A 14,861-nucleotide genomic window follows, 5' to 3' on the forward strand; every position below is an offset into this window, starting at 1 on the left:
ATGGCGGATACAGCGACTACAGCATCAGCGGCGGCGGCGGCTAGTGCCGCTAACGCCTCGACCGATGCACCGCCTTTCCAGCTGGGCAAGCCCCGCTTCCAGCAGGTGAGGACCGGGCTGTGGCTTGAGGGTCGGTGGGTAGCATAGGGAGGGCGAGCAAACTCCTCTCCAAAATCCTCTTTAGCCCTAGGGTCTCCGACCCGCGGCCACCGGGGAGCCTGCAGCTACTGCCTGGGGGAACCTCGGCCACAGCCGCCTTTTTCCCATTGGTCAGCGGGGTGGGCGAGGGCTCCCACCTTGGCTCCCTATTGGCCATCGGCGCCGTCACTCCCCATCCGCCCGTGCCCTCCAGTCTTTCCCGCCCGAGGCTCTCTGTGATTGGCCACTGCCCGCCGCGGCCCGGGATCCGAGCTCCCGGGTCCGAGCCGCTTCTGCAGGGTCTCTTGGGCAGGGCAGCCGCCCGCTTCAGGCGGAAAGTTCGAGTCCGGCCCTGGGTGAGAAGTTGGTGTGGCCGAGATGCCTTCTAACTTATTCCCCAGGTGGTGACCGACATTCTTTCCAAGCTGCCCGCGGAGCCTCTGGGCAGCATCCGTGCCCCGCGGCCCCGCTCCCAGCCCTCCACCCCAAGCAGGGTCCGCGGTGGGGATGGGTGAGGGCCGCGAGCCGAGGGGTACCCGCCGCCCGGCGACCCCTCTCCCCTCCGGCGGGGGATTCACTGACGTAGCGAGTCGGCCGGCTGGTGCCCTGCCGGAGATGGAGCGAGGACGTTCGGGGAGAGCCGGGGTGCGGAGGAAACGCTGTGTCATCCCAGGGGACAGCCGGCCGCTCGGAGGGTCCGCGTCCCCGGTAGCCTGCCCCAACCCCCTACCCCGCTGCGACCTCCACGGAGCGCTCTTCTCTGTCCGACCCGATATGGCTCTTCGGGGCACTGTGACAGTCGTCCTTCTCCTTCGGAACCCCAGACAGGGCGTCTCTAACTCGCCCTTGGCCCAGGAGACGGGGATAGGGTCCGCAGCCGGGACGTGCGGCCCGGGCTGGAGGCTGGGAAGGGCCGTTCCCACGCCGCATTCCCGGGTCCCCGCTGCCTCCAGCGCTGAGGAAATGGACTTGGTTAGGTAGGAAAAGGGGCAAAGAGACTCGGCTGAAGTGAACCAGGCTTGCCGGGGGTGGGGGGCAGTGGAGGCGGACGGAAAGAAGTTTGCAGGAAGAAAGGAAATTGTACAAAGGTCCGTGCAGTGGTTGATTGGTTGGTGGTTTTCATGATGGTGGGAGAGGGACTCGTTCCAGCAAAGTGGTGCACTGGGCTTTGCTGATATTAAGGAGTTGCTCTTATGAGCCTTTTGAGGAGATGTCCCCACTGTTTTTAAACAGGACTTTAATTCCTTTAAAAAATAAACCATCTCAGCATGTAGGTATCTGAGACGAGACTGGTGTCATCCTGTCAGTGCAGGGTGCCACCTGGAACTGCCTGTCAGGGGTTCCTCTGCCTGGACTTGAGTGACACTTCATTAGCTGACCCCCTTCTCTGCCCTCCACACACATTCTGTTGAACTAGTCCTTCAAGACTCAGGCCGGCCTCCTCCCCTAAACACTTCCTCCCTTCTTCCCCTTACCCCCTGGTGGGCCCAGGTCTCAGACTCCCTCCTGCCTGCCTCTTTGGCCACCCCAAGTGGGATCCTCAAAGGTCAGCCTTTACAACAGTCTGCCCTGTGGTTCTCTGTGTGATTACTTGGTCTCCTCGACACTTGTGAACACCTTTTGAGAGGAGGGGCTGATCTTGCCCTTCCCTTGTCTCCATCCTACCCTGAGGTGGGGCTTGGCACATAGTACTGTGCTGAATAAAGATTTGTGGGTTCATTTTTTCCCAGTACCTGTCCTGGGACATTCAGTCACACAACAGATATTTGAGAACCTCCTAGTGGCTTTAATGACTGAGCCCTTTGCTGTGATCACCGCTGGAGCCATAAATGCACATTTGAGGCTACTGTTCAGGCAGCCATTGCTGGTACCTCTTTTTGGCACCACTCCTGAGGGCAGCTAGTGTTTGTTGTATTTGCTTTTGAAGCACCTCTCCCTAAGCATAGTGACCTGCATAAAGCACAGTGCGTGTGATATTCATTCATGTAAAGGAACTTCCCTTTCCTCCAGATCTGCTCCTCCACACGACTCCCTGGTTGTGCAAGCAGCCCAACCTGCCACCCAGATGACTCTCAAGAAACTGGGAGTCACCTGTATGCTTGCCTTCCTCTCCTTCACCCTCTAAATGCAACCAGAGGCCCAGGGTTCTCATCTCAGATAGCTCTCAAATCCACTTATCTCCACTGCTGGAATCCTAGACTGAGCCCCCATCATCTGTCTCCTGAGCCACTGCAGAAGCCTCCTAACAGGCTCCCTACTTGCTCTCTGGCCCCCTTCCAATCCCTTCCTCTTCCGCATGGCAGAGTCCCAATAATGCAGGTCTGATCAGGTGACACCCCACCCTCTCGCCCAACACATATGTTCTTAAACACCTTCCAGTGGCTTCCCCTGCTTCTGAGATAAAGACCTCTGTTTGGAAGGCCCCAAAGGCCTGCACAGCCCACCCCTGCTGGCCTCTTCTTGCTCCAGTGGAAACCCCACGCATCCCCTTGAATCCTGCTTCCCACCACACTGGCTACTTTCAGCCCCTTGAACCCTGAGTGGTTCATAATCCAGGGCTCAGTCCCAGAGCCCAATCCAGGGACACCACTCTCAACCCCCAACCAGTATCACCGCTTTCTGCAAGACTAGGCAGGATCTTTCCTTTCTCCCTGGGGTCCCCCCAGAACCCTTCTTCCTTTCATTCCTCAAGGATCTCCCTGTGAAGGGGGTAGGGGGAGGAGGGCCACTGAGCAGTGTCAGAGGGTGGAGAAAGATAGCTTGCCTCGATGGGCTTTGGTCTGTTACCGTCTTTCTCCCCATAAGATGATAATGCTAGCCAAGCATCATTCTAACCTTTTTGTGCATTGACCTATTTAATTTTCATAACGACCGTGTGAGACAGGTACAGTTATCCCATGTATTATAGGTGAGAAGACCAGCACACAAACAGATTCAGTTACTTCCTAGGCAGTCTGGCTCCAGAGTCTACGTTTGTCTGTTTATTGTCAACTTTTTTATTATGCAGGCTTTCAAACACGCAAAAGTGGAGGCAATTGTCAATGAACTCCTGTGCACCTGTCACTCAGTTTCAACAGTTGCCAGTGTGAGGCCCACCTCATTTCACCTACAGGCCCCCACCCCAACCAATGAATTATTTTAAAGCAAAGCCCATTATTTCATTGTACCTGCTGTAGGTATCTCTCAAAAGTAAAGACTTTTTTGGTTAGCTTTTCTAAATAAACTTTAAAATTTTTGAAATAATTTTGTGTGTATAGAAGTCAAGTAGCAGAATTCCTGTATAACCTTCACCGAAGTTTCCCCCAATGTCATCATCTCAGATTACCACGGTACATTTGTTAGAACTAAGAAACCAACATTGGAACATTACTATTAACTACACTCCAGACTTTGTTGGATTTCACTATCTTTTACACTAATATTATCTTTCTGTTCCAGGATCCCACATTCCATTTGGTCCTCATGTTTCCTCAGTCTCCCCTCGGGTCTATGACAGTTTCTCAGACTTACCTTGTGTTTGATGACCTTGACAGTTCTGAGAAGTACTGGTCAGATATTTTATAGAAGGTCCCTCAGTTTGGGTTTGTCTAGTGTCTTTCTCATGGTTAGATGGTTATGGGTTTTAGGGGGAGAATGTCACAGAGGTGAAGTGCCGCCTTTTTCACATGGTATCAGAGGGTTTTTTGATTAGTTTTAACATAACCATCATACCAGTAACACACCTAAAATAATTATTTCTTAATATCATCAAACCAGTCATTATTTGTCTTAGTCTGTTTGGGGTGCTATAACAAAATACCAGAGATTGGGTAGCATATAAACAACAGAAATTTATTTTTCACAGTTCTTGAAGCTGGAAGTCCAAGATCAAGGCACTGGCAGATTCACTGTCTGATGAGAGTCAGCTTTCTTGTTCATAGATAACATCTTCTAGCTGTAACCTCCCGTGGCAGAAGGGAGGAGGGATCTTTCTGGGGTCTCTTTTATAAGGGCACTAATCCTAATCATTAGGGCAACCTCATCACTTCCCAAAGACCCCAATTCCTAAAACAGTCACCTTGGAGGTTAGGATTTCAACAAATGACTTTGGGGGTGGGGTGGGGACAAGCATTCAGTCCAGTGCACTATTCACATTTCCCTGATTGTCACATCATTTTAAAAATAATTGGTTTGGGGCTTCCCTGGTGGCGCAGTGGTTGAGAGTCCGCCTGCCGATGCAGGGGATACGGGTTCGTGCCCCGGTCTGGGAAGATCCCACAGGCCGTGAGGCGGCTGGGCCCGTGAGCCATGGCCGCTGAGCCTGCTCGTCCGGAGCCTGTGCTCCGCAATGGGAGAGGCCACAACAGTGAGAGGCCCACATACCGCAAAAAAAAAAAAAAAAAAATTGGTTTGTTTCATTCAGGATCCCACAAGGCCCACACATCATATTTGACTGATAGGTCCCTTTCATCTCTTCTGATCTATTGGTTCTTCCCTCTTTCTTTCTTTCTTTCTATTTGTTGAAGAAACTGCGTTGTTGTCCTAGACAATTTCCCTATTCTGAATGTGACTGAAGTTATCTCTGTGGTATAAGTTAAGATGTTCCTCTGTCCCCTGTTGTTCCTGTAAACTTCAAGTCCATACTTTTAACCACTGCCCCATATTGCCAGGTGAAGGGAAGATGGCAGGAGTGCCTGGGGGAGCTCTGTGAACTGACTGCTCTCTTTACTCCTCCTCTTCTGCTCATTTCCTTTCCTGAACCCACTCTTTTCTTCCTTCAGGCCTGACACCGTTTTTTGGCAATTTGGGGCCCCAGGACAGGAAACAAACACACATGATTCTTCCCATTTTTGATTCAGTCTATCCAGAAATAAGTTTGCTTTATTTTTTTTTTAAACTTCCTTGTTTCTTCTGAAATCTCACTTATCTGCTATGACGACTGGGGGTATGGGTGTGCTGTGTGTGTCCTGGGTCCAAAATCCACCAAGGCCTACGGTAGCAGAGCAGGTGGGTTGCATAGGGCTCCTTCTGGGGTCCAGGGAGCTTGTGGGCAGGAAAATGCACTCTTCACTTCAAGATGGAGAGGTTTGTGTGGGCTGAGAGTCAGGAGGCAATGGGGAAGTTTCTCATATAGTTTGCCTGAAATAAGTTCTAAAGTGAAAATGCCTTGCAGGTAGTTATACATTTACGTTCTATAGGCTAGAGAGCGACTGTTTCCCAGGGCTGGTCCTGGGGCTTGTTTGTGCTGTGGACACGGTCAACACCTTCCAGTCCAGTGGCTCTCAACCCCTGCTGCACAGTAATCACCTGGGCAGGTTTCTAAACAGACACCAATGCCCGGAGCCCACCCCAGGCCAATAGCATTCGAATCCCTGGGTGTACAGCCTGGATTTTAGAAAACCCAGGTGATTCAGTGTGTAGCCTGGTTGAGGACTACTGAGTTGGTCCAGGCTTTCCGCCTTTGGGCTGCAGGTTCAGTGATTTAGAGGTCTGGGTGCAGGCGGGCTGTCAGTTTCTTCTCAGGCCTTTGCCCTCAGCTGCTGCTCCCGAGGCAGCTCTCTGGCTCTGCTCTCCTGGGCCAGGCCCCAGAGTTAGGAAGGCAGCAGGCCTCGAGCCCCTGCTGAGAATTAGCTGACTCACCTTTCTTGTGAAGGGAAACGGAAGGAATTACTTGGCTGACTCATTCTTCCAGTGAAGCAAAAGGGAAGGAAAAACATCCACTGATGATCTGATGGGGTAAAAGTGGGGTCTGAATTTTGGAGGGCAAAAAAAGGTCATACATATTAAACTATTGAGAAAGTAATAAAAACTAATCAGGCCGAGAAGGTAGAAACCTTCCCTGCTGCGTCGTGCATCAGGCTGGGAGGACAGACACATAAAGGCAGCTATAAAGAAGAGTGCTTCTGACTAGGGCCTGCTCAGCCCTGAGGTATCCCAGCCACCTCCTTCTTTGGGGAGCCACTCTTTCATACTGAGAAATCACATTCTCCAAGGTCATAGATTGCCAGAAACTTTGCTGTTTAAAATGTATCAGTAGTGTCGACTTAGAAAAGAAACAAACACAATGTTGATTCTTCTGTTCTAGTTCTGTGAAAAATGCCACTGGTAGTTTGATAGGGATTGCACTGAATCTGTAGATTGCTTTGGGTAGTAGAGTCATTTTCACAGTGTTGATTCTTCCAATCCAAGAACATGGTATATCTCTCCATATATTTGTATCATCTTTAATTTCTTTCATCAGTGTCTTATAATTTTCTGCATACAGGTCTTTTGTCTCCTTAGGTAGGTTTATTCCTAGATACTTTATTCTTTTTGTTGCAATGGTAAATGGCAGTGTTTTCTTAATTTCACTTTCAGATTTTTCATCATTAGTGTATAGGAATGCCAGAGACTTCTTTGTATTAATTTTGTATCCTGCTACTTTACCAAATTCATTGATTAGCTCTAGTAGTTTTCTGGTAGCATCTTTAGGATTCTCTATGTATAGTATCATGTCATCTGCAAACAGTGACAGCTTTACTTCTTCTTTTCCGATTTGGATTCCTTTTATTTCCTTTTCTTCTCTGATTGCTGTGGCTAAAACTTCCAAAACTATGAGACACAGACCTACTAGAGAATGGACTTGAGGATATGGGGAGGGGGAAGGGTAAGCTGTGACAAAGTGAGAAAGTGGCATAGACATATATACACTACAAAATGTAAAATAGATAGCTAGTGGGAAGCAGCCGCATAGCACAGGGAGATCAGTTCAGTGCTTTGTGACCACCTAGAGGGGTGGGATAGGGAGGGTGGGAGGGAGGGAGATGCAAGAGGGAAGAGATATGGGAATATATGTATATGTATAACTGATTCACTTTGTTATAAAGCAGAAACGAACACACCATTGTAAAGCAATTAAACTCCAATAAAGATGTAAAAAACAAAAACAAACAAAAAACCCCCCACAAAGACACAGAATGTAAGAACTGTGAGTTGAGTTTACTTAGTGTCTTACTGAGGACTATAGTCTGGAAGACACCCTCTCACAGAGCTCTGAGAAACTGCTCTGAAGAGGTAAAGGAGGGGGGCGGTCAGCATGTATATGATTTTGGCGAAGGGTACTTGTAATCAAGCACACATCTCAGGAGAAGTTGCTGCCACGCATGAGGAACAGATATCTTAGTTAATGGTTTTAGTGCTTTTCTAAGTATGGGAAGATGCAAGAATCCATGTTCATAAAAGATTTCTCCTGAAAATATTTAACTCTCTGAAAGCCTGTTCTGCCAATTTTCCCAGAGCACAGAGAGCCTCCTTCCTGATCTCTGCCCTGAACTCCTTTCAGGGTGTCTTGAAGGTTAGAGACTGCAGTGGCTAATGGCTCAATCCTTGTAGAACCAGGTGACAGTAGGAATGACACATCCCCCTTTTGATTGGTGGGCCAATGGCACTTTGACTCAGAGAATCAACGCAAGTGCAGAATTTCAAATAAGGAGCTTTAACTTTATAGTTTTCACACACACAAAAAAACCCTACGTCTACTTCTCAGTCCAGACCTATGTGGACCCCCTTCCCCACAGCCCTGCTTTGCTTCCAGCCTGTTAATGTACTGCTTCATTTAAATTTTACTCTACGTTTTCCCCAGAATTCTGCACTAACTCAATTTTTTCCCTTTGTTTGACAAAATGCCTTATAGTTCCTCTACTTTGTGGCCTCCCTCATTGCAGTGAGTCAGTAAGTCTGACTTTGTCCCGGGGTAGTGGGGGAGGTTAGTCTGATTGGGTTAGGACATGTATGCCTAGCATTTCCAACTCAGAACCCCTTTCTTGAATCTCAGGCCTATATGTTTAAGGGTTTGTTGAGATATTACATCTGGAAGGCCCCTTAAGTATCACACGTGTACGTGGCCAATCCAGAACTGTTATCTTCCTCTCCACTAAATCAGTATGCTTCTTGCTTTCCTTATGCTGGTTAATAAGCATTAGTGTCTGACTAGAGATCTAGGCATTACCATGACTGTGTTATTCCTCATTCCCCTAGTCAGTTAGCCTTGCTCTACTCCCAGGACCTAGCACAGTCTTAGGCACACAGTAGGTCTTCAATAGCTAGTTGGTGAATGACTGAAAAAAACCACAGGAGCCTGGTGCAGTTTCTGACCCGAGCCTGCATGCCTTTGAGCTCTTGCTGATACCCTTCTCTGCTAGGTAAACTCATCCATCCACTCATTCCAGCTCCTCTGGGAAGCTTCCTGACTCACTAGGGAGGAATAAACTGTGTCCCCTGTGCCCATAATGATGCCTCATTTAGGCAGGGATCACAGTGTTGTTTTTTTTTTTTTAGAAGATGTTGGGGGTAGGAGTTAATTAATTAATTAATTAATTTTTGCTGTGTTGCAGCTTCATTTCTGTGTGAGGGCTTTCTCTAGTTGTGGCAAGTGGGGGCCACTCTTCATCGCAGTGTGTGGGCCTCTCACTATGGCGGCCTCTCTTGTTGCAAAGCACAGGCTCCAGACGCGCAGGCTCAGTAGTTGTGGCTCACGGGCCTAGTTGCTCCGCGGCATGTGGGATTCTCCCAGACCAGGGCTCGAACCCATGTCCCCTGCATTGGCAGGCAGATTCTCAACCACTGCGCCACCAGGGGAGCCCTAGGGATCACAGTGTTTTATAGTTATCTGTTTATTTGTTTGTCTCTCTTGATGGTCTCGGCTCCTTGCGGGCTGGTTCGTCATGGTGTTCCCTCAGCTAGTCCAGTATGGGTTTGTAGGTATCAGTGGAGCAGAATGTTTTACTTAGGACTCTCTCCCAGTGGCAGTGGTGGAGAGTAATACGAGAGGGCTAGCAGGGCTAGCAGGGCCAGGACAGGATGAAGGCAGTGACAGACCACAGGGCAAGTCAGAGGCTTGTTTGTACTGGATCATCTTCAAGAAGCTGCTTCCCTCAGGCCATTCTCCTTCAGGCCCTCACCTCTGCCCCTGCTGATCCTCTTCCCTCCTTGGGCTGCTGACTGCCATACTCTTGTCCCTTTCAAATCCTACCCTCCCTTCAAAGCCCAGCTGGGCCTCCATCACTCCAGGAAGCCTCCAGGGCATTGGCTGTTCACCGGCCCACTCATTCATTCCTGTGGCCAGTGTGTTTGTGGAGCCTCTTCTAGGTGTGTAACACAAGACCAGGAGCCAAGGAAGATAATACAGAAAGAATATCCAATAGCCCACATCCTTCAGAAGCTTATAATCGAGTAATAGACCAGTTTGTATTTTAATTTAAATATATATTTAAAAAATAGAATATTACTTATTTATATTATACATAGTACTGAATTTTTTTTCACTTTAAAAGCAATATAAAAGATATGGAAATAAAAATCCTATTACCGAAAGGCAATCTCTGTTAACATTTTAATAGATTTTCATCTAGCTTTTTAAATAATATGATTTTGAAATCCTAATTTTGAAACAGTTTCAGTCTTACAGAAAAGTTGCAAGAAGAATACAGAGAAATTCCATATACCCTTTGCTTAGATCCACTAGTTGTTAACATTTTGTCACATTTCTTTTATTATTCTTTGTCTACAGATGATCATAAAGTCCAGAAACATAGCAAATATACGTGTTACCAAGAACATCTTCAATCTGTAAACAGGATAATAGTGCCTACATTTCCAGATTTTATTACCACCCTGTATATTTATACGTTATTTATTTATTTTAATATTTATTTATTTATTTATTTTGGCTGCACTGGGTCTTAGTTGCAGCACGCGGGATCTTTAGTTGCGGCATGTGGACTTCTTAGTTGTGGCATGCATGTGGGAACTAGTTCCCCGACCAGGGATCGAACCTGGGCCCCCTGCATTGGGAATGCGGAGTCTAATCCACTGGACCACCAGGGAAGTTCCTATACATGTTATTTTTTCTCAACCATTTGAGAGTAGATTATATTCATTTATCCCTTAATACTTCAGTGTATCCTTAAGAACAAGGACATTCTCTTACATCTCTTAGTCTGTTTGGGCTGTTATAATAAAAATACCGTAGACTGGGTGCCTTATAAACAACAGAAATTAATTTCTCCCAGTTCTGAAGTCTGGGAAGTCCATGACTAAGGCACTGGCAGATTCAGTATCTGGTGAGGGCCTGATTCCTGGTCATAGACAGCTCACTGTGCTCTTACATGGTGGAAGGGGCAAGGGATTTCTCTGGAGTCAATATAACAGCATTAATGCCATTCATGAGGGCTCCCAAAGGCCTCATCTCCAAATACCATCACCTAGGGACTTAGGATTTAACATATCAAGTTTTTTTTTTTTAAGGGAACTTTATTTATATTTATTTATTTATTTTTGGCTGCATTGGGTCTTCGTTGCTGCACAGGGTTTCTCTAGTTGCGGCGAGCGGGGGCTACTCTTCATTGCGGTGCGTGAGCTTTTCATTGCCGTGGCTTCTCTTGTTGAGGAACACGGGCTCTAGGCACGTGGGCTTCAGTAGTTGTGGCACAAGAGCTCAGTAGTTGTGGCTCACGGGCTCTAGAGTGCAGGCTCAGTAGTTGTGGTGCACGGGCTTAGTTGCTCCAAGGCACGTGGGATCTTCCCGGACCAGGGCTCGAACCCATGTGCCCTGCCTTGGCAGGTGGATTTTTAACCACTGTGCCACCAGGGAAGCCCTAACATATGAATTTTGAGGGGACACTAATATTCAGTCTATAGCAATAACCGCAGTACGGTTATTCAGGAAATTTAATTTGAGTACACTACTTTTATTAATCTATAATCCTATTCCAATGTTGTCAGTTTTCTCAGCAATGTCCTTGAGTGCATTTCTCCCTCTAGTCCAGGATTCAGTCGAAAATCATGCATTGCATTCAGTTGTCTTGTCTCTTTAGTTTCCTTTAATGTGGGGGCAGTTCTTCAGTCTGTCTTTGTCTTGACGACACTGACATATTTGGTGAACAAGGCCAGTTATTTTATGGAATGCTCCTCAGTTTGGGTTTGTCTGATGTTTCCACATGATTAGACTCAGTCCCTTCAGAATACTATGTGAGCGCTATTGGGAACTTCTCAGAGGCACACAATGTCCATTTGCCTCTCGTTGGTCCTTTGAACATGCCCCATCATTTTGGGGTGTGGCACTTCATTACTTTCTAGCACAACAATATGTGCCAGTCTCATCGTGTACCTTCCCTGCCCCAGCCCTGGAATCAGCCACTTCTCTAAGGAACGCTGGTTTATTCTAGTGGATGTCATCCCGTCTCTTTGCTATCCATTTAAAATTCATCTAGCTCTATTTATCTCCTGTCTATTAGGTTGGAATCATGCATTTTACATGCATTTCACAAATCATAAGCATTTTTGCATGTCATAAACATTGTCTGAAAACATGATTTTAAATGGCTGTGTAGTGTTCGATCATGTAAATGGATCGTCATTTTAACAATCTGTCTTTATAAATAATGCAGCAGTGAGTGTCCTCAGCATATACCCCTGACCACACCTCTGAACATCTCTGATTGAGCATCATGCATAAGTTGGGAAATAGTTTAGGCCATTTGAGTTATAAGAGGTTAGAGAAGCAACTGTTTTAGTTAGGAATGGTGTGGAAGCTTGATGCGTCTGCGAAAGGCTGGGGGTGGAAAGGGTGCTCCATGCAGGGGGTGCCACGGTGAGCAGAGAGTTGGAGGTGGCATGGGGCCTGGTGTGTGCAGGGGACCTTTTGGCGACCGGGGTCCTTCTGTGGTCTTTATTAGGAAGCGGAAGGAGCAGAAATTGGCTGCAGGGTCTGGTGCCCTAGTGAGAAGGGATAAGAGTGTGGAGGCTTCTTCCCCCACTGAGCGGACGATGAGCTTGGAGAGCTGTGGGGCTCCAGGGAGGATTTGGGACACAGCCTGAGTGTGGTGAGGCATGAACCCCCGGTGTTTGCAGCTTTCCCCTTTGACCCCTAGCTCGGTGCCCTGTCTCCTCCCCTTGAGCTTGGCTTTGCCAAGCTGGCCCTGTCCTGAGGGCAGAAGGCCCAGCAGCAGCGTTGCTTGGTTCCTTTTCATTGTGCTCTAATGCCTGTGGCCTGTTTAGCACAAAGCCCTCCTTTTCCAAGGCCCCTGCTGTGGGGCAAGGATAGGGGAGCTGGCCCCTTGTCCTGGGCCTCACAGCAGCAATGGGGCTATGGGGGAAGGAAGGCCTGAGGGCTGCGAGCTGGGCACTACCGTGTTTGAGTTCCACCTGTGGGGAGCTTTCCCTGGGGGCAGAGCCTGTGCTGGACTTTGGGGAGGGACTCTACCTCACTTGAGGGTCCTAATGCAGAGAGGCTGTGCTGGGCAGGAGAGACTGGGAGAGGGCTGGGCACCAGACCTCCCCTCCAGCCTGCATGCTCAGTGGTGCCTGGGAGCTGCTGAAAGGCTTGGCGTAGATCTCAGGGCATTGGGAGGAGAATGGGAGGCACGTGGAAGAGACATTGGGACAGTCACTGAGTGTCTTAATGGTCTTTCTGAGTTGACTTTAGAAAGCCCTCAGACCTAGGAAAGCTGCCCTCAGGTCACTGAGAAGCAAGGCCTCATTGGTAGGCCTCATTGGTGTTCCTCACCCGCCTGGGGAGTCCTGGGGACTGTGGGACACTGGCAGTAAGGATGAGCTGTGGGTGGTGTTCCCCATTGTCTGGAGGACGGAGTACAGAAACTTATCCAGTCTCCTCTCCCACCCCTTCTCCAGACATCCTTCTGTGGTCGCTTCAGGCACTTCTTGGACATCATCGACCCTCGCACACTCTTTGTCACTGAGGTGAGTCATGGCTGTCAGTCTCAGTGGAGGCCCCTTGGCCTTTATACCTTGTGACTTTGGAAGGTCCATAGGTCATCTGTGTGTTTGCCTTATACACATTATCTCATTTCATCTGAATCTCACCACATCCCTTCAAGGTAGATATATGTCATTATTATTATTTCAAACTTCAATAAAATTATTACCAAGTACATGGATTATATTACAAAAGTTCATGCAGTACAGATGCATTTAAGTAGAACCAAAAAGGATCCTTCATACCCTCTCCCTACACAGTTCCCTCCTCGGATAGGTAAGGCTGGGTATAAGGTATAATTTACCTTTTATGTGTGAACCATCCTGTGAGTTTTGACAAACATATTGAGTCGTGTCCACACCACGATGAAGATGTAGAACGTTTCTATCACCCTAGCACATTCCTCATGCCCGTTTATAATCCATCTCCCAGACCCCATGCTGAGCCCCTGGCAACCATTCATCTGTTTTCTGTCCCTGCTGTTTTGCTGTTTCTAGAATGTCATATAAGTGAAAGCCTACAGTATGTAGTCTTGTGTGCCTGGCTTCTTTCCCTTAGCATGGTGCTTTTGAGATTCATCTATGTTGTTGCATGTATCAGCACTTCATCCCTCCTGACCTCTTAGCAGCATTCCATTGAGAGGATGTTCCAGAATTTGTTTATCCATCCACTTGCTGATGAACACCTGGGCTGTTCCCATTTTCTGATTATTATCAATAAAATTGCTCTGAGCATTCTTTGTGTGGACGTATGCTTTCATTTCTCTTGTGTGAATAACTAGGACTCGGATTGCTTGCTCATACGGTAAGTGTGGTAAGTAAATGTTTAACTTCGTAGGAAACTGCCAAACTGTCTTTTAAAAATTGCTGTACATTTTACATTCTCATCTACAATGTTCTAGTTGCTCCACCAGTCCTTGATATTATCAAATTTAAATGTATTGTCAGATTTATTTGAGCCATCCCAAGAAGTGTGTCTTTATATCCTTTGTATTGTATTTACACATGTGTACAGGAATGCATACACATGTAAAGCAGCAAATATTTATTAAGCATTTTCTGTGAGCAAGGCAGTGTCATAAGCATTTTACATGTAGAAGCTCGTCAGATTAACTCAAAGCAACCCTATGAGGTAGATTCTATTCTAAGTTCCATTTTACAGATGAGGAAACAGACAGACAGAAGTTAAGTCTCAGGCACATGGTGCTGGTCAGTGATGGAGCCAGGGTATGAACGCAGGTATGCTTGTCTCCAGAACCCTTTGCATTCCTGTTCAGGTAACTCAAGTTTAGGGAACCCTCCCAAGATTACTCAGCTGGAAGAAGGCCTGAGCTCCCACTCTGGGTCCGCACATACCCTGAGGCAAGTCATTGAGCCTCTGAGTTAGCCCCCTGAGTAGACAGCACTTCTCTGTTCATCTTCTCTGTGCTGAGCATTGGCTTGCTTCAACTCTTGGAGGGAAAAGAAGCACACGGCCTGCTAGGTACCTGGACCTAGAACCATTCCCATTGTTCCTGGGAGAGCAGCCCAGTAATAGGCAATGTGGGAATTACCCTGATATGTGATTTCCTCCTGTATCTTAGGAAGGATGAAGGACTCAAGTATTTAACTGGCTGACCTTACCTCTGGATGTATTGCCTCTTAAGGGCAAGGCTATTGTACTTCCGGGCCCTGTCTAGATTCTCCTAAGGAGTAATCAAGGTGATTACATAAAAATTTGGAAGAGCACCAAACTAGAGAAACTACTTACCTAGCCTAGGTTATGTGTCTTTCTTTCTTTTTTTTTTTTTTTTTGCGGTTTGTGGGCCTCTCACTGTTGTGGCCTCTCCCATTGCGGAGCCCAGGCTCCAGACGCGCAGGCCCAGCGGCCATGGCTACCGGGCCCAGCCGCTCTGCGGCATGTGGGATCCTTCCGGACCGGGGCATGACCCCGCGTCCCCTGCATCGGCAGGCGGACGCTCAACCACTGCACCACCAGGGAAGCCCCCTCA

The 14,861-nt window shown here is 47.7% G+C and overlaps 1 protein-coding gene across 1 annotated transcript in view; it reads left to right on the forward strand.

Moving 5' to 3' along the window:
• Positions 1-14,861, forward strand: part of SFXN5 (sideroflexin 5) — a 116,040-nt gene continuing 101,179 nt past the window's right edge. Inside the window, exons 1-2 of the mRNA XM_007453426.1 lie at positions 1-105; positions 12,787-12,855. Coding sequence (XP_007453488.1) covers positions 1-105; positions 12,787-12,855 — 174 coding nt within the window. The remainder of the gene's footprint in view (positions 106-12,786; positions 12,856-14,861) is intronic.

The sequence above is a fragment of the Lipotes vexillifer genome, unplaced genomic scaffold (genome assembly GCF_000442215.2).
Source record: "Lipotes vexillifer unplaced genomic scaffold, Lipotes_vexillifer_v1.1 scaffold253, whole genome shotgun sequence".
Taxonomy (NCBI): domain Eukaryota; kingdom Metazoa; phylum Chordata; class Mammalia; order Artiodactyla; family Lipotidae; genus Lipotes; species Lipotes vexillifer.